Genomic DNA, 18,350 nt, shown 5'->3' with positions numbered 1-18,350 from the left:
AACGGTCGAATTTAAAATTTCAATCCAATGGGTAAATTCCAAATGGTCCAAAATAATCCAAAAGGCAGAGTTCCTTGGAAAAAAGCGCAAATGGAATGAATTCCAAATCATTGAAAGAAAAGTACTGGAGAGAATATTTAAAAACACGTCTGTCAAGGCTGGATGAATCAAAAAAATACTATTAATTATTAATAACATATATATATATATATATATATATATATATATATATATATATATATATATATATATATATGTTATTTATAATTAATTTATAAAGGTCCAATTGCGAATTACTTGAGACTTTCTACCCAGACATGGCTAACAGGTATATCAGAAGCCGCCATTAAAAATGCATGATAAGAGCTTGAATAATTCAACTTACTATCTTTTGAAGCTTGTAACTACTTGAAAAATGTAAATCGAACCCTAATTTTTTTTTTCAATTAAATGAGCAAAGACCAAAATTTAAAAAAAAAATAATAGGTATAAACAGTCGACATAGCCGATCAAATATTAGTCCTCTTTGTTTTGAATTTAAAACCTACGGTATCAATGTTTTTTTTTATCTTCTGTAACACATAAATAATACGTTTTTATTTTTGAAATTTTCTCCCGCTAATCTTCTTCTGGCCAAGATTACAGTGTAGTATCTGCTCTGATTCTACACTTCACCATTTCTGTCCTCGGTCAGTGGAGGAGAAATCCTTAATGACTAAGACAATTTTTTTATTTTTTTGTTCGTATCCAGAGTGCCCCCCCCTTTTTTTTTTAAAGCTTGATTTTCCCCACATTAAAAACCGACCTTTTGTCTAACTCTGCCCTCGTGGGGAGGCAAGTAAATGGGAACATTGCATAGGTAATGCAGGAACAGTCAATTCGGTGAAGAAAACAATTTTTTGTTTTGTTTTTGCTTCTCCTTTGTTTCTTATTAGTTTGTTGAATTAATTAGTTTAATAGCAAATTATGCAATATTTGTTTTTTTAAATCGGTTTTCTTTAAAAAAGATTTCAAGAAAATCAACGAAATTTTACTTACTTCGATTATAAAAAAATATATATAAATTCCAAAAAGTCACTTACCTATAAAAAATACTATTCAGTGGATACTTCCATTCTTCATTATTAAGAATTTATCCATATTTATACTTATATTCCATGTCCTTTTTAAATAAAATATTTTTTTAAACAAGGATTACAAAAAAAAAACACGAACTCAGATGTTTTTCACTGTTCAAATAAAGGGCGACAAATTTCTGATTTTCTTTGAATTTATCTTCCGGTGGCTTCGAAGCGCCACAATTAATGTCTTTTTCTATTGTGTGCTGTAAACCAAAATTAGTATTTTGGGGCACCCTTATATGTAAAATGAGCACATTCACTTATAAGTTTTTGCTGTTAAACAACAAAAAAAAAAAAAACACTCTACCGATTGTTATATTATAAACCCTTTTTAAGAATTCAAAACACAACAACCATTGGTGTAAGCAACAGTCCGTTTTTTATTTCTCCTGTTGTTCTTGCTTTTGGTAGATAGAGAGAGAGAGAGTGGGGGAGCGACAGAGAGAATTATCATGACGTCCACTCGGTTGACAATCACATCTCCAACTGCAATCTTTTTCCTTCTGTCACTTTTTCCTGTCAATCTTTTCAGAACATTCACATAACCAGATTCCTTTCTCTTACATTTTTCATAACAACAAGGTTTGTTTATATTTGTGAGAAATATTGAAACAATTCCCGTTTAGCTTGTCAATTTCTGACATTTCATCCGCAGACGCGTGCCACATTTTAATTCATGAATATACATATATGTATATACACCTATACACATATATATACTAGCATGTCAACCCGGCCCAGACCGGGTCATTCGTGTAGCACGATTTTTTTTATTCTCCTTATGAAATACATGAGTTTTTGATTAATCTATTTTATTTCTTGTTTATCGAGTGAATTAAATATATATATATATATATATATATATATATATATATATATATATATATATATAAGAAAACATTGAATGAAACAGAAAAAATTGTCGTCAGCGTCCGATATTTACTTGACAATCTAAGCATAACACTTAAAAAAAAAAAATGCACGTGGTTAAAAAAGAAAAAGGTTTTAAACTTTGGACTTTACAAGTAAATTTCCAAAAAAAAAAAAAAAAAAACATCTTTTTTGTTGTTGTTTCAAATTAGAATATTTTATTTATTGATCTTTTATCTTCAATTTATGATAACTTTGGTGAGTAAATTAATTATTAAAACTTTAATAGATATTTCAAAATGGGGGGGGGCGGTAAATTTAACAAAAAACGTTTGTCTAAAATATTATAATCGGTTTATTGGAAAGAGCATAAAATTTCACATTGACCCTGAAAATATCGTAAAAATAGAATCAATAGAAAAAATTTTATAGATTTTTAAAGTTGAAAAATTAAAAAAAAATTAACTCGTAAAATTCAATTACGTAAAAAAGAAGGCCGCATGAAGGCGCGCAGGCACTTTGTAAACACTGTTTTTTTGTTTGTTTTTTTTTTAATAAAAAAGAATATTTCTATTATTTTTAAAACAACTTTAATAGTTTATTTCGGAAGTATATTCCATGAAGAAAATAAACAACCAACTTTAAAAAGAGAAATTACGAGTTTATTTATTTATTTTATTTTTTTTTATTTTATTCGCAGTCTTGTGTGAAAAATACCCCCAAAATTCTGAGGCACCTATCGTAGCCGCATCGATTACATAATGGGTTTTGTGCAGATTCCCGAGTTTGACACTATCCAACTGAAGAGGGTTAGAGATTATATCGACCGATATACGTTGTGTCACCAGGAACACCTAAGATGAGAACAGAATCCAAATAATTCGAAGTTTTCTTGTGTTCCTTTTCCGATAGGGACGAAATTTTCGCAGGGGACAATTTTTTTATTACACCGGTTTTCTGAAATCGCTTTTTCTCTTTTTCTGCTGGTCAACTTTTCAATCAATGATTTTTTTTTTTTTTTGAAAAATACTTGGATCACGTGGAAGGTAAGTAATTATAAAACGGTACTCGTTAAAATTTGCACTTTTTTTTTTACAAAGCAATTCGGCGGAAGTGACGTCAGACACATATTCCATTACGGATGACCAACACTGTATATAATGTATTTTTTTAAATAAAAAACCAACTTGTACAGTTTAATCAAGATATTAAAACATGAAAATATCGAAAAAAAAAAAAAGGGTTATATTGCACGTATCCGTTATGGAACGAAGTTCTCCGAAAAAAAAAATCACTTAATTTCATCAAGTAGTTTTTTTTTTTTGTTTTTTTTACATTTTTTATTTATTCATTTTTTTACATTTTTATTTTATTTTACAGCGAAAAAACAATTTGTTATGATACCGAGCAAAAGGTCTGATTTTTAGGAAGAAAAACTAGTATTAAAGATGGGGAGGGAGTGTCCGCGCTTTAACTGGAGTTATCTCCCCGTGGTGTGTTTAACAAATTCCATAATGACTGACTCTCATAAAAACGTGTTTTCCCGCTGTAAAAATAAAAAATTAAAAAAATTAAAAAAAAAAAAACAAAAAAAAAAACTACTCGATCAAATCAAATGAAATTTTTTTTCGAAGTCAGTCCATAACGGATACTCCCAATATACCCTTTTGATATTTTCATTTTTTAATGTCTTGATTAAAGTTTAATTTAAACTATACAAGTAGCCAAATATGAAAATATGAAAACGAATATCACATTTCAATTTGCCGAATGTGATATTTTAAGACATTTTAGCAGATTTGCCGTTTAGTCGTACAAAGAGCCTCGAATACTATTATATAAAAAAGGGGGGACACGTTCGGTCCCGCTTAGTGTAAACAGAAGTTTGTTTACATATATAATTATTGAATGTGATTTATTTTAGGTATTATTATACAAACACCGTGACAGCGTTAGGGTTAGGGTTAGGATTAGGGTTAGGGTTAGGGTTAGGGTTAGGTTTAGGGTTAGGGGTAGGGTTAGGGTTAGGGTTAGGGTTAGGGGTTAGGGTTAGGGGTAGGGTTAATTCGCTGTCACGGTGTTTGTATAGTTTTACCTTATTTTATAATTTAAAATTTTTATTTTATAATTTAAAATTTTTATTTTATAATTTCAAAATTTTATTTTATAATTTAAAATTTTTATTTTATAATTTAAAAATTTTTATTTTATAATTTCAAAATTTTTATTTTATAATTTAAAATTTTATTTTATAATTTAAAATTTTTATTTTATAATTTCAAAATTTTATTTTATAATTTAAAATTTTTATTTTATAATTTAAAATTTTTATTTTATAATTTCAAAATTTTTATTTTATAATTTAAAATTTTTATTTTATAATTTCAAAATCTAAAACATTGAACAATACAAATAAAATACGGTGTTAACAAATAAAAAAGAAATAATGAAAGATAACGTTTTATTTTATAATATTTTTTAAATATTTTAATATTCACGTAATTATTCGCAACAACAGAACTTCCACCACTCTAATTTGTTTTTTTTTTAGGGGTTATCGAGGTCGCTGACAACGAACCTGATAATGAAACCCGTCGCAAATTTACCGTTTGCATGGTATTAACCCCTGAACCCAGGGACTATTTTCTGCTATTTTACAGCTTCCATTTACGCTCCACGCAAGCAGGCGGTAACATAAACGACGACTGTTGGATATACCTTTACGTAGCAAACTGCCTTTTAACATGGCGTACAAATCTTTTGTGGAACATCTAAAATTATATGAAAAAGAAGAAAAGCACTGTAAGTGGGGGGGGGGTTCAGAACATAGAATTTTTAATTTTTTTTTTTTTTTTTTTTCATTGACTGCCAATTTAAAATTAAAAGAAAAAAATGTCTGAAACAAAATAAAAAAATACATTATAGTACTATTTGGGGGGAATTTTAGAAATAAACACCCCCATCCTCCCCATGTTAAGAATGGCTTTCAGAATTAACACCCCCAACCTTCCCATGTTAAGAATGGCTTTAGAAATAAACACCCCCAACATCCCCATGTTAAGAATGGCTTTTGGAATTAACACCCCCAACCTTGCCATGTTAAGAACATCTTTTGGAGTACCCCCCCCCAACACCCATGTTAAGAACGGCTTTCGGAATAAACATCCCAACACTCATGTTAAGAACGGCTTTAGAAATAAACACCCCCAACCTTCCCATTTTAAGAATGGCTTTAGAAATAAACACCCCAACCTCCCCATGTTAAGAATGGCTTTAGGAATAAGCATGCCCAAACTCCCCATGTTAAGAACGGCTTTCGGAATAAACACCCCAACACCCATGTTAAGAACGGCTTTCGGAATAAACACACGAACACCCATGTTAAGAACGGCTTTCGGAATAAACATCCCAATACCCATGTAAAGAACGATATGAGAAATAAACACCCCCAACCTTCCCATTTTAAGAATGGCTTTAGAAATAAACACCCCAACCTTCCCATGCTAAGAATGGCTTTAGAAATAAACACCCCCAACCTTCCCATTTTAAGAATGGCTTTAGAAATAAACACCCCAACCTTCCCATGAAGAATGGCTTTAGAAATAAACACCCTCAACCTCCCCATGTTAAGAACAGCTTTCGAAATAAGCACCCTCAAATTCACCATGTTAAGAATAGCTTTAGGAATAAATTGCTCTTGACATATCTAAAGCCTTTGATAGGGTATGGCATAAAGGTTTACTTCATAAGATCGCTAGCTATGGTATAGCTGGAAAAGTCTTCTCAATTATTAAATCATTTCTTTCTGATAGGTTCATAAGAGTAGTAGTTGAGGGGCAAAAATCAGAAGCTCACAGTATTAATGCCGGTGTCCCTCAGGGATCCATCCTGGGCCCAACTCTTTTCCTGATCTACATTAATGATCTTCCAAATCATATCCTTACATCATTTGTAGACATTTATGCTGACGACACTACCATTTATGGTACCACATCTAAGACAGTAAACGACCAAGTTGATCTTGAGCACGTAGTACAATGGGGAAAGGAGTGGCTGGTTACTTTTAATGCATCTAAAACCAAGCTTCTCTCTTTACATCATCAACATTCTAATCCACATTTGTCATCAATTGAAATGAATGGCTCTCGTCTTCAGGAGGCCTCAAGTTTTGACAAGCTTCTGGGCTTGACCATTACTCCTGATCTTAAATGGAACACTTATATCAAATCTGTTGCCAAGGCCGCTGGAAAAATGGTGGGATCTTTCTATCGATCCGGTAGATATCTCACTGCTGATGCTATTCTCTATCTATATAAGAGCCAGGTACGTCCAAGGATGGAATACTGTTGCCACATCTGGGCAGGAACTGCTAGAAAGGACTTGTCCTGCCTTGATAGAGTTCAAAATAGACTTCGTAGCCTCGTAGGAGATGTCCTTTTCTCCTCCTTGCAACCTCTATCTCACAGAAGAGATGTTGCGAGTTTGTCTCTGATGTATCGTTATTTTCATGGAAAGTGTTCAACTGAGCTTCAATCTATAGTCCCCCCTCGCCAAACTTTCACAAGAAACACTCGTCTAGCTGTAAACACTATCAATAATTTCCCCCACTCTTTATCTGTGCCTAAACCTAAACGTAGATTCCATGAACAAAGCTTCTTTCTTAGAACTGCACGCCTGTGGAATTGTCTTCCGTTTTCCTGCTTTCCGGCTGACTACAATATGGTTGTGTTCAAGTCTAAAGTAAATAAGTTCTTGATGAGCCGTTCCATATAAGTTATCAAATTTAACAAATTTTCATTACTAATGATTACTATATTGACCAATTTCTACTGTACACTCTTTAACCCTTATCCTTGAGTGGCCTCTGGGCCTTGATAATGTGGTGATGCCTTTGTAAAAAAAAATAAAAAAAAAAATTAAAAAAAAATAAACATGCCCAAACTCCCCATGTTAAGAACGGCTTTCGGAATAAACACCCCAACACTCATTTAAGAATGGCTTTCAGAATAAACACTCCAACAGTCCAACACGCATGCTAAGAATGCTTTCAGAGAAGCGCTTGCTCGTTTCACAACTTTTTAAAACTTTTTATATCATCTATAAATTGTAATATCTATGAATTACCGACGGAGCTTGCCTCTCTATTTAATTTTATTGATTTTCAAACGTTAATTATTCCACATTTCCCGCATCGGCACGCGTTACATTCGGTTTTCGGTATAAAAAAAGCGAACTTCGACTCTAATCACAGGCCCAGAGCCACTTGCCCGCGCGCCCTCCGGGGCCCGGGTGACATGATCAAAGTGTAGTATCTGTTCCGGCAGATGCTGCAAGCTATGACTAGCTAGGACTAGCTATGACTAGCAAAGACCAGATGTGGGGGCAACCCCACATGCTTGACCTTTAACCAGCTCCCATTTCCCTCCTCTCGGGAGCTGGTCCCCATTTTCCCTTCCCCCTCCCTGGACTCCTCACATTAAAAATCGGCCTTGTGCCTAATTTGCTCGGTGGGGGAGCAAATAAATACAACAGGCCCAGAGCCAGTTTGGTCAATGTCGACTTCGTCATATCAGACTGTAGCTTTCATTTCACTCCTCCTAATAAACAGGGAGCGGGTTTATAAAAACAAACAAACCGATTTATTCAAAACTGTCCCGCACAAAATAACTGCTTAATACCTATCGCCGTCACGTCAAGCAAAAACGCGCACCTGTTTTTTTTAAAACACTTTACTATTTTCCAACTGCGCGTCGTCAACGCTTCGGGGTTTTTTCACATACCCTGAAAAACACCCGGGTAATGCCGGGTACCCCTTGCTAGTCTATATATATAAAAGCGAAAATGTGTGTATGTATGTTTGTATGTGTGTTTGTGTGTCCGCTAAAAACTTTCGACAGACAGAACGAAAATTCACAAACTTAGTATCATATTGGAGCTCCATCCTTTGCCCCAAAAATATTGAATAATTGGCCAAAAACGTTAATTTTTTCCCCACGAAATCAACAATTTTCTACGGGGGGGGGGGGGTCAACAAAACCGTCCTCTCCTGACGACGACCGGTTCTACACATGCGTCAGATGACGTCATCACCTGATTTAGTTTAAATAGTTGAAGAATTGACTGAATTTCATGTACGTCGTGTTAGCTCAGTTGGTTAGCGCGTTGGTTCATTATCTAAACATTTTGGGTTCGAATCGTGTTGTGAGATGTCTTTCTTTTTTTTTCGATTTTTTAAATTTAAATATTGAACCAGTGTTATTTAAGCCATTTTTCACGTAATGTTCATTTTTCTGTTTTTTTTTTTGTTTTTTTTTACTTCGCTTATTGTTAGGTTTCCATTAACACCCCCGACCACACACCCCAAAACACCCGGGTACCCACCGATTTTTAAATTTTAATATCGAAACAAGCTTATTTAAGCCATTTTTCACATGTTTTTTTTTTAACGTTCGTTTTTCTGTTTTCTTTTTTGTTTTTGTTTTTTCGATTTTTACATTTAACATCGTTTGTTTGCCTTACGTTAGTTTTTTTTTGTTTTTTGTCGATGTTTTGATTACCAAAGCAGGGTTTTTTAACGTTCGTTTTCCCAACCACACACACCGAAAAACACCCAGGCAATGCCGGGTACCCCTCGCTAGTGCAAATATGAAAATAGAAGTTTTATTCAAACAGGTTTTATTCTAATTTTTGAACAAAATTATAACTTTTATGATAAAAATACTTTTATAAACTGTTTTTAGTTGCGTGCAAACGACTCTATAAGTCACTTTTGTGCTTGGCCTTTTTGGTTAAGATCAAAGGTCTTGTTAATAGATGCTGTTCTTAGCTTTTTAAGCTTTTCTTGGCCTTTTGGCCAAGATCAAAGCTAGAGCAGAAACTAGCCCGGGCTACGGGGAAGGGTTATAGGGTTAGTCAGGAACTAGCTAAGCAGGGCTTTGTGCGCGAGACTAGCGAGTGCTACGAAGGTCAAGTAGTCAGAGCTAGGCTTAGAAAAATAGGAAACGAAGCAGTCAACTCTGTTCGCTGTCACACGTGGTGAGATTTCTAGGCGTAGCTCGGACAAATACATTGCAAAAGTTAGACATCCGAATGGACGCATCCTTGAATCGACTCAGGAGATCTGCAAAGGGTTTCAAGAACATTTTGAGGAGCGTTTTACACAGCAGCCCGATCTTCCAGTCCTTGAGTTTAGTGACTATTTGGCCAACTCTCCCCGTCTTGATGTGGCTAGAGCGGCTAGTTGCGAGGGCCAGGTGACAGAGCAGGAGGTCTTTACTGTGCTGAAGCAGGTCAGCTGTGACAGATCGCCGGGACTCGATGGTCTGCCATACAAACTGTATTTGAAGCTGTTGCCCATGTTTCTGCCTCTTCTGACGGATGTGTTCAACCATTGGTTTGCTCAGGGATCCATCCCAGGGCAGGTAACCAAGGGAGTGATCACATTGCTGAGGAAAGGTGACGGGCATGGCGGGGAAGAGTTAGACAACTACAGCCTATAACTCTGCTTAAGACAGAGTTGAAGATGTTGGCCAGGGTCCTGTCGAATCTGTTATCTTAATTTAATGTAAATTGACAAGTTGGTTGAACCGGAACAGAACTACACTGTGAAGGGGAGATCGATTCAGAACAACTTGCACCTGATCTGCATGATCCTAAAGGGGGGAATAGATGATGACACGGAAGCCGCGCTGATCAACTAAGATCAGTCCAAAGCATTCGATAGGGTCGACCATCATTTCCTGTCTTAGAGGCCGCTGGTTTTAAACCGGAGTTCTGCAAGTGGATCTCCATGATGTATCGACAGCCCTTTGTTATCTCTCGGTCAGTTCGTCAAGGTTGTCCGCTGTCGCCCCTACTTTACGTCCTGCCCTTGGAGCTTCTGCTCCGCAAGCTGAGATGTGGAGAGGCAAATTTGGCCTTGTGCGGAATGGCTCTGCCTGGAGGCCCAGCTGCCAAGGTATCCGCATTCGCTGATGATGTCATGGTCTTCGTATCGAGCTTCAGAGACATCAAGGTTGTGTTGGAGGCACTTGTACAGTACAAAAGAATCACAGGGGCCAAGATATACTGCAGCAAGTTGGTCGGACTGGTATTGGGCGCCTGAAGTGATAATGCAAACCTCCCGGTGCACTTCAGCTGGACAGATGTCCTGTTTGGATCCTTGGCATGTGGTTCGGACTGGGTCTCCAGCTTGATAAGAATTGGTCGGAGATACAATCAAAGGTGGCGGCTGGGGTCAAACTTTTCTTAAAGGGTAGAGCTGAGGCGTGTGCTACATACGTCTTCCCTCTTATCCTTTACCGACTGGCCGTACTTCCTCTGCCTACACAACACCTAACATCTCTTGTCAAAGTCTTGTCATCGCTTCTTTGAGACAGAGGAAGACACTAGGTGAGCAAACAGGTCTGTATTCAACGTCCGTGTGAGGGAGGTTTGAGAATGCTGGACTTGAAATGTCACCGAGACACCAAGAGGCTAGCCTTCCTTAGCCAATACCTTCAAGGTGATCAACCGTTGCCCCCTGCGATCACTGCCGCCTTTCCCGATCTCATTCTTGACCCTACTATCGAGAGTCGTCGCAGGCCGCGGGGAGATTCAGCCTTCCTGAAAGAGTGCTGAACCACGCTAAAATGACTACGAGGGTCCAGCTACCTTGTGACTGCCACCCGTAGGGAACTACACAGGGATCTAGTGAGGGGGGCTGCCAACGACTCACTATGCGCGCGTTTGGGTTGGCAGCAGAATGAGATCCGCTCCGCATGGAGCCGGGCGCCAGGTTTGAGTCATCTGAACAATTCGGAGTTCTCTCTGACCTGGCGATTGGCCTGAAACGCGCTTCCTCTCAACAATATACAATGCAGTTCTGTTTTTTGGAGTCGCCGGCCTATCCCCGTTGCGGGACGATGGCCGTAGAAACAACTGATCACACATTTTTTGATTACTGCAAACTCTGTCAGTATTGGTTGTATGTTGGCGAGGGGATGGCTGTATCAAACGTAGTGGACAATGTAAGGGCGCCGTGGCACTGGGAGAGATAAATGGTCTACATCTCAATCCTGGTCGTGGTGTGATTTGGACGTCGAGACTGCAAGATAGCCGGGGGGTGCTACCTTTTTCTGATCAGGATCTGATCGCTTTCTTTAAACACAAACTACGGGTAAAGATCAGATGCGACAGAAGAAGACTGCATTGCGTGGCTTTTGAAAGAAGATGGATACAGTTAGCAAGTCTGTGTGTATGAAGAGGGGCCAAATTTGAATATGTGTTCCCCGCCTAGGTGTGGAGCACGCAGTTCTGGAGTTTCTGTCGGACCCCTGCCTCTTTCCAATTCTACTTCCTTCAGCCTCTCAGCCAGCCGAATAAATCTTGTTTCCCTTATTAGAAAGCCTCCAAGACCCCCAACCTCCAAAAACAACAATTTTTTCTTTTGCCCCCCCCCTTCCTCTCGAAATTCAACTCATCTTGGAGGAAATCAAATCAAACACTAACACTCACCCCTGCCCTCACCGCCAATTTTTTCTTTTCTCCCCTATTTAGGACACAACTCCTCCCCCCTCCATTTAGAGGCTGCCCGCGAAACCCTGGTTCCTTTACAAACCAGAGTGAAACGGGTGGTCTAGCATTTCAGATAGGGTTGAGAGGACCTTACTGACCGGGGTTTTTTTTCCAAGTTCCTCGACACAAATGAAATTTTATTAAGATTGTTAAATTTTTTGTATTTTTTTATATAAATAAAAAATGTTTTAAGATTGGGTTTAAGTAGGAACACCCCCACCCCTCCCACCACACACACATAAATACAAATTAAAATGGGTAACCATGATAAAAGAGGCTGGCCGAGAGAAAAATAATTTAAAATTTACAACAGAGACGAGATGGATCAACCAACCTCACCATCCCCGCTTTTTGAGTTGGCCTTGTGCCTAAGTTTTTTGTTCATTTTCCCAATTGTATTTTTTTTCTGTGATTATTCAAATGTAATATCTCAAAGTGTAGTATCTGTTCTTACTACATGCTGTACTTATTGTGATATAAAGTGGGGGATCACTTTTCTGTATTAATTTAATGTAAAATGATCACCCACTTTACAACCAGTCAGTCTCAAAGCCATTCAAGTCATTCTCCAGATCATTCGAGTTGTTTTTGAAGGATTCCAGTTATGTTTTTAGCATTCAAGTCATTCTTAAGGTCATTCAATTCATCCTTAAGTTCATTAAAGTCATTCTAAGTCATTTATTTTTTATTTATTTAAGTCATTTCAGCCCATTTTTCGGTCATTTTAGTTTATCTTTAAGAATTTCATGTCAATCCTACATTCACACATTCATTCATTACACAATAGCATGCGACTAATGGCTATCGGCCTTATTTTTTTTTAATCAAACATCAGGTGTTGGGAAATTTTTTTCACATAAAACATAGGTCCTGGATATTACCTTAAACTATATCCGATGATGAGGCCCCAGCATGCGGGCTTTGGGGAGTGTGGAGCTGCTCTTTAATTGCCATTGCTCCCAGGTCTACTCTGACCCTGACTGGTAGTACCTGTTAGGGTCTCAACTGTGGGTTTAATAGAAACCGACTTAAAAAAAAACAAATATACTCTATTAAAAATTGTTCTTCAAAATAACTGGATTCAGCATTAGAAAAGAGTTTAGAAATAAACATCCCCATCCTCTCCATGTTAAGAATGGCTTTGGAAGTAAACACCCCCAACCTCCCCATGTTAAGAATGACTTTAGAAATTTTGAAAAGAGTTGATATGCTGTAATGCAAAAACAACCAACATAAAACATAAAAATAGAATTGTTGTGAAAAAATTATGAACTGCTTTTTTTATTTTTAAATATATTTATGAACCACTTTCAGGGTTTTAGCAGAGAAGCCAACAAAAGACTTCAACAAAATAAATAAATATATACAGGAAATAAATGTTACCGTAAGCAATAAAAGTTAATTTTTGCAATTAAATGGGCTGGTATTTATGGAGAAAAGAAAAAGAAACAAAACAAAAAACCTACAACAATTCACTGATAGAATTTCGCACAACTTTCTCTCTTAACTTCTTGTTAAAATGTGTTTGTGTGTTTATTTATTATTACTTATTTATTACTATTACAACTAATTACTAGACTAATAAATAAGAAAGTAAAAGCAAGTTATCTGAATTTTAAGCAAGGGTTAGGTTACCAACTGTGAATTTCGGAATAGTAGCAATCTGCCTTGCTAGAATATTAAAATAATTTGTTAAACAGTATTTTTTCTATTACAAATAACCAAAGCAAACTTCTGCAGCCGTGATAGGCAACAGGCAATGCAGTTCCACCTTCTCCTGAATGTTTGGAAGCACCTTGTCTAATTTCTGCTTGGGGAAGAGGTCGATGCTGGTGCCTTTTCCCTGACCCCATTTTCCGCACAATCCCCAGCAATATGACCAGTCTTATTACACAGATCGTAGCAAAAAGGTGGCAGCTGGCCACTGCACCTATAACACACGACTTCATCATGCGGGCGAGGCACTTGAGACAGCCTATCATCACTCGGTGTGCACTGTGCAGCAGCGACTACTGGTTCTCTCATCTCATAGGTATTCTTCATCACGGTCCTGGTCTAGTCCACCAAGTCATTAAGGGACAATGAAGCTATGCTTACGCTAGCTCACAGGAGTTGCTTTGCTCTGGTTGGGAGTCCTGACAGAAATTTGCAAGGTCATCTGCTATATTTCCATCTCTTTTATTCAATCCCAGGCCACGTCAGATTTGCTAGTATATATTTCCATCTATCTCATTCAATCCTGGGATATGTCAGGTCTACTGCTAGTGTATATTTCCATCTATCTCATTTAATCCCGGGTAACATCAGGTTTTCTGCTAATATATATTTCTATCTATCTTATTCAATCCCAACCAATGTCAGATCTTCTGTTCAGCATCTAAACAACATCGTCAACTTCGTAAACATAGACAGTTTCACCTGGACGTAATGTTCTTGCCTCAAATTGCTTCCTAGTGGATGGGTATATAGCAAACGCCTTGTATAGTGCTTCTTTGATCCTTTTATAATCCTGTTTTTCCTCAGGAATAAGCTGTTGATATACCACGAAAGCCCTGCCAGTCAGACGCAGAGGAACCACATGCTCAATGCTCTTCATGATAGACAACAAGCAATGCAGTTCCACCTTCTCCACCCAGTCAAGTACCGGGGTTGAGCCATCAAATTCTGGTATTAATTTAAGGACGAACTACAAGAAAAAGTCAGGGGTAGTCAAGTCTGGGAACACCAAAGCATTGGCCGAGAAGCTCTATGGTGTCTCTTGCCGTATGCACCATTGCTCTATTGTGTTTGAACCATAATTCAGGCTTATTTTGAATTTGTGTGTACAGTAATCTGTAATCATAGTCCGATATTTCTCTCCAGTAACAGTGACAGCATTTTCGTCTTGATCTTCAAAAAAATAAGATCCAATAATCTTCTCCTCCGTTACTGCATACCAGACAGTGCACTTTATGGGATGCAGCTGCTCTTGCTGTGAATTGCCCTTGGATTGTCAGAGCGCTAAAATCTGTAATTTTGTTTGATAATAAATCTATTCAAATGAAAATTGGTTTCATCTGACAAAATCAACTTTTGCAGAAAATTGCAATCATTTCGGACAAGTCCTTGCATTTGAACTGCATATTGAACCCTTTGTTTGAAAGTCTTTGGACTTTACATGTTCAACAAGTTGCATTTTATAAGGGAAGAGTTTTAAACTGTGGAGAATTTTGAGCCTTGACATATTTTAAGTTGTGTGGAACGTCGTTGAATCACTGTTTCAGGATGCTGCTGGACAACCTCTCTCACTTTTTTCTTATTTTCATTTGTGACAATGTTTCGAGGTCTGCCAGGTCATGGAAGATCAAGTACAGCTCCTTGGTCTTCAAATCAGTTTCAATTTTTTTTTGTGTTTTTTTTTTACATTTTCACACCTTACAAGGCACATTGCCACTTTGATGTAGGGGGCTACTATTAGTGACACAGGCTACAGGGGTACTATGTAGGGAGTTGGGCAGCAAGATGTTGGTTCACGTTACACTTGAACTTCTGCATGTCAGTACAGTTGGGGAAGCAGGAACCTGACAGGGAGTTCCAAAGTCTAGTGGTTCTGGGGAAGAAACTACTGGAGTAGAAGGCTCTATTACATCTAGGGATCTCTACTGTGAAGGGGTGGAATTTTACTGCTTGTTGAGTTTGTCGGGGGTATTTATGTAGAGGGGGTACAAGTGCTTGCAGTTCGTTGGAACATTCACCATTAAAATACTTGTAGAACAGGCAGAGGGATGCTACATAGTGTCGATGGGACAGAGGCTGAAGCTTGGATCAGGACCTATTAGGTTGGCGACTCTCTTTTGAACCTTTTCTAGGAGTGAAAGATTAGTAGCAGATGTACCAGCCCAAATATGATAACAATACTCCATACATGAGCGAATGGTGGCCTTATAGAGGTACAAGATACTTTCAGGCGTCAGTAGCTTTCTAGCACGGTAGAGAGAACCTACCTTTTTCACAACGGTCCTGGCAATGCTCTCAATGTAATTGTTCCAACTCATGTTTCCTGTGAATGTAAGGCCGAGACCTTTAAAAGATGTGCTTTAAGATAAAGAGTCACTGGCCATTGTTATTGGCGGTAAAGAAGGTTTCTTGTAGTTATTGAAGGAAACAAATTGTATTGTGACTTGGGCTATTACATGAAAAAATAATCTCCCCCACCTTTTCTGCACGCCATATGAATTGGATTTTCATAGCCCCCAAATCTGTAATTTTGTGTGTTAACAAATCTAATCACATGAAAATGGCTTTGTCTGATATAATCAATCTATGGAAGTTAAATAATACATAATCTTTATATTTGTATTTTTGTCGATTCTCATCAAACTCTGATCTCAAAAGTCATATTCGAACACACACAGGTGAGAAAACTTATGCTTGTCAGATTTGTGTCAATTTTCACAAAGCTCGACCCTTTAAACACATATGCGAACACATACTTAGAGAAACCATATTCTTGTCAAGTTTGTGGCATGGCTTTTTCTCAAAGTTCTACTCTTAAATCCCATATGAGAACAATATATGGAAGTTAAATAATATATAATCTTTATATTTGTGTTTTTAAAACATCTTTTATTTACAGAGGGAAAAAAATTATAGGAATTGATTGTTATATCTTTTTTTGCAGATAACTGTATGTCAGAGAAAATTGTGTGGTGTATTTTCAGAGCAGAACCAGTAGATATGCAGGAACGTACCGACAAGAGAAAATTTTCTTGCGAAATATGTTTAGCATCGTTTACTCAGAAATCCAACCTCAAACGGCATATGCGCACACACTCTGGTGAGAAACCATATTCTTGTAAAATCTGTGAACTTTCCTTCTCACAGAAATACACTCTGCAATGTCATATGAAGATCCACACGGGAGAAAAAGCTCATGTCTGTCAAGTCTGTGGGTGTCGATTCTCAACAAACTCTGATCTCAAAAGTCATATTCGAACACACACAGGTGAGAAACCTTATGCTTGTCAGATTTGTAGTTGTCAATTTTCACAAAGCTCGACCCTTAAAACACATATGCGAACACATACTGGAGAGAAACCATATTGTTGTCAAGTTTGTGGCACGGCCTTTTCTCAAAGTTCTACTCTTAAATCCCATATGAGAACTCACAGTGGGGAAAAACCGTTTGTCTGTGAGGTTTGTGGATCAGCATTTTCAGGACGAAATACGCTTAAAATACACATACGGACACACACAGGAGAAAAACCGTATAACTGTGAAGTTTGTGGCGTTAGATTTACAGCCAAATCTGATCTAAAATCCCATGTGCGAACACACACAGGAGAAAAACCATATTCTTGTAATATTTGTGGGTTTGCATTTTCACGGAGTTCTAATCTTAAAACCCACACAAGAAGTATCCACACAGACGAGAAACCCTATGCATGTAAAATCTGTTTCTCTTCATACTCAGCCAGCTCACATCTTAAAACTCACATGGCAATACACACAGAAGAGAAACCATATTCTTGTCCTATTTGCAACACTACGTTTTCAAGGGCTTACAACCTTAAAATTCATATGCAAACACACTCACAAGAAAAAACACATTACTGTGAAGTATGTGGTTGTTCCTTTTCTCGAAACTCTAACTTAAAAGTTCACATGAGAATACACACTGGATACAAACCACATTCTTGTGAAGTGTGTGGCACAGCATTTTCAGAACGTTCTACCCTAAAAACACATATGAGAACACACACTGGTGACAAGCCATACTCTTGTCAGGTTTGTGGATCGGCCTTTTCAACCAATTCTTATCTTAGAACCCACATGAAAATTCACACAGGAGAGAAACCACATTCATGTAATGTCTGCAAGGCCGCGTTTTTGCGCAGCTATAATCTTAAGACTCATATGCGTATCCACACAAAAGAGAAACCATATTCCTGTCAAATTTGTGGATACTCATTCTCATGGAATATACAACTTAAAGCTCATATGCAAATACACACAGAAGATGGTCTCTGAAAGAAATATTCTTTATGTAAATACAGTGACATCTTGCTACGATGTGCAGACCGTTTCAATCATATTTGATTTCATCAGGCAAGAAAATTATAATACAAAAATTAAAAAGGGGAAGAACTTTAATTTTTGTTTCTTGCCAGTCATGGCATTTTCTCTCTCCTCCAAATTTGAAAAGGTTTGGAACCTTTTTAATTTTTGTATAATTTTTCTTACTTGATGAAATAGTCTGGAAACTTTTTGAAGGCTCCACACACACACACACATATATATATATATATATATATATATATATATATATATATATATACATATATATATATATACATATATATATATATATATATATATATATATATATATATATATATAGCCAGTAGAGTTTAGTTTCCTAGAAGTACATCCAATGAAACAACATGTGTCTACCAAAATAGTGCTCAATGAGTGAACAGAGCAGGTATATTAATTTTATTTATACAAACATTAATGGCTACATATGTGCATACATGTTTCTGTAATCACCCACGTTGGGGGATTACGTCTTCAGGCCAAGAATTACCGTCGAAAGTGATATTTCCACCAAATACATTTTCCTATTTCGTTTATCAAGTTAAAATGCAACCTGAGTGGGAGTCATAAAAAACGGTGACGGTAATTCTTGGCCTGAAGACGTAATCCCCCAACGTGGGTGATTACAGAAACATGTATGCACATATGTAGCCATTAATGTTTGTATAAATAAAATAAATATATATATATATATATACTAGCAGTTCAGCTTGGCTTTGCTCGGAGCCT

At 37.0% G+C, this 18,350-nt stretch overlaps 1 protein-coding gene across 1 annotated transcript; it reads left to right on the top strand.

Annotated features, from left to right (window-relative positions):
- Nucleotides 1–2,935: 2,935 nt before the first annotated feature.
- Nucleotides 2,936–17,846, top strand: LOC145270379 (uncharacterized). The gene is made up of 2 exons (XM_080126028.1): nucleotides 2,936–3,037; nucleotides 16,207–17,846. Exon 2 carries the CDS (start codon nucleotides 16,215–16,217, stop codon nucleotides 17,553–17,555), a length of 1,341 nt encoding a protein of 446 aa, XP_079982154.1. The 5' UTR covers nucleotides 2,936–3,037; nucleotides 16,207–16,214; the 3' UTR covers nucleotides 17,556–17,846.
- The last annotated feature ends 504 nt before the right edge of the window (nucleotides 17,847–18,350 follow it).

Source organism: Euprymna scolopes, chromosome 46 (assembly GCF_053919585.1).
Source record: "Euprymna scolopes isolate OS-2025 chromosome 46, ASM5391958v1, whole genome shotgun sequence".
NCBI classification, from domain to species: domain Eukaryota; kingdom Metazoa; phylum Mollusca; class Cephalopoda; order Sepiida; family Sepiolidae; genus Euprymna; species Euprymna scolopes.
This window is presented reverse-complemented; position numbering and strand designations above follow the sequence as displayed.

What these genes read in the sequence shown, in the direction of transcription:
- LOC145270379 (XM_080126028.1), top strand. Translation starts at nt 16,215, where the DNA reads ATGTCAGAGAAAATTGTGTGGTGTATTTTCAGAGCAGAACCAGTAGAT.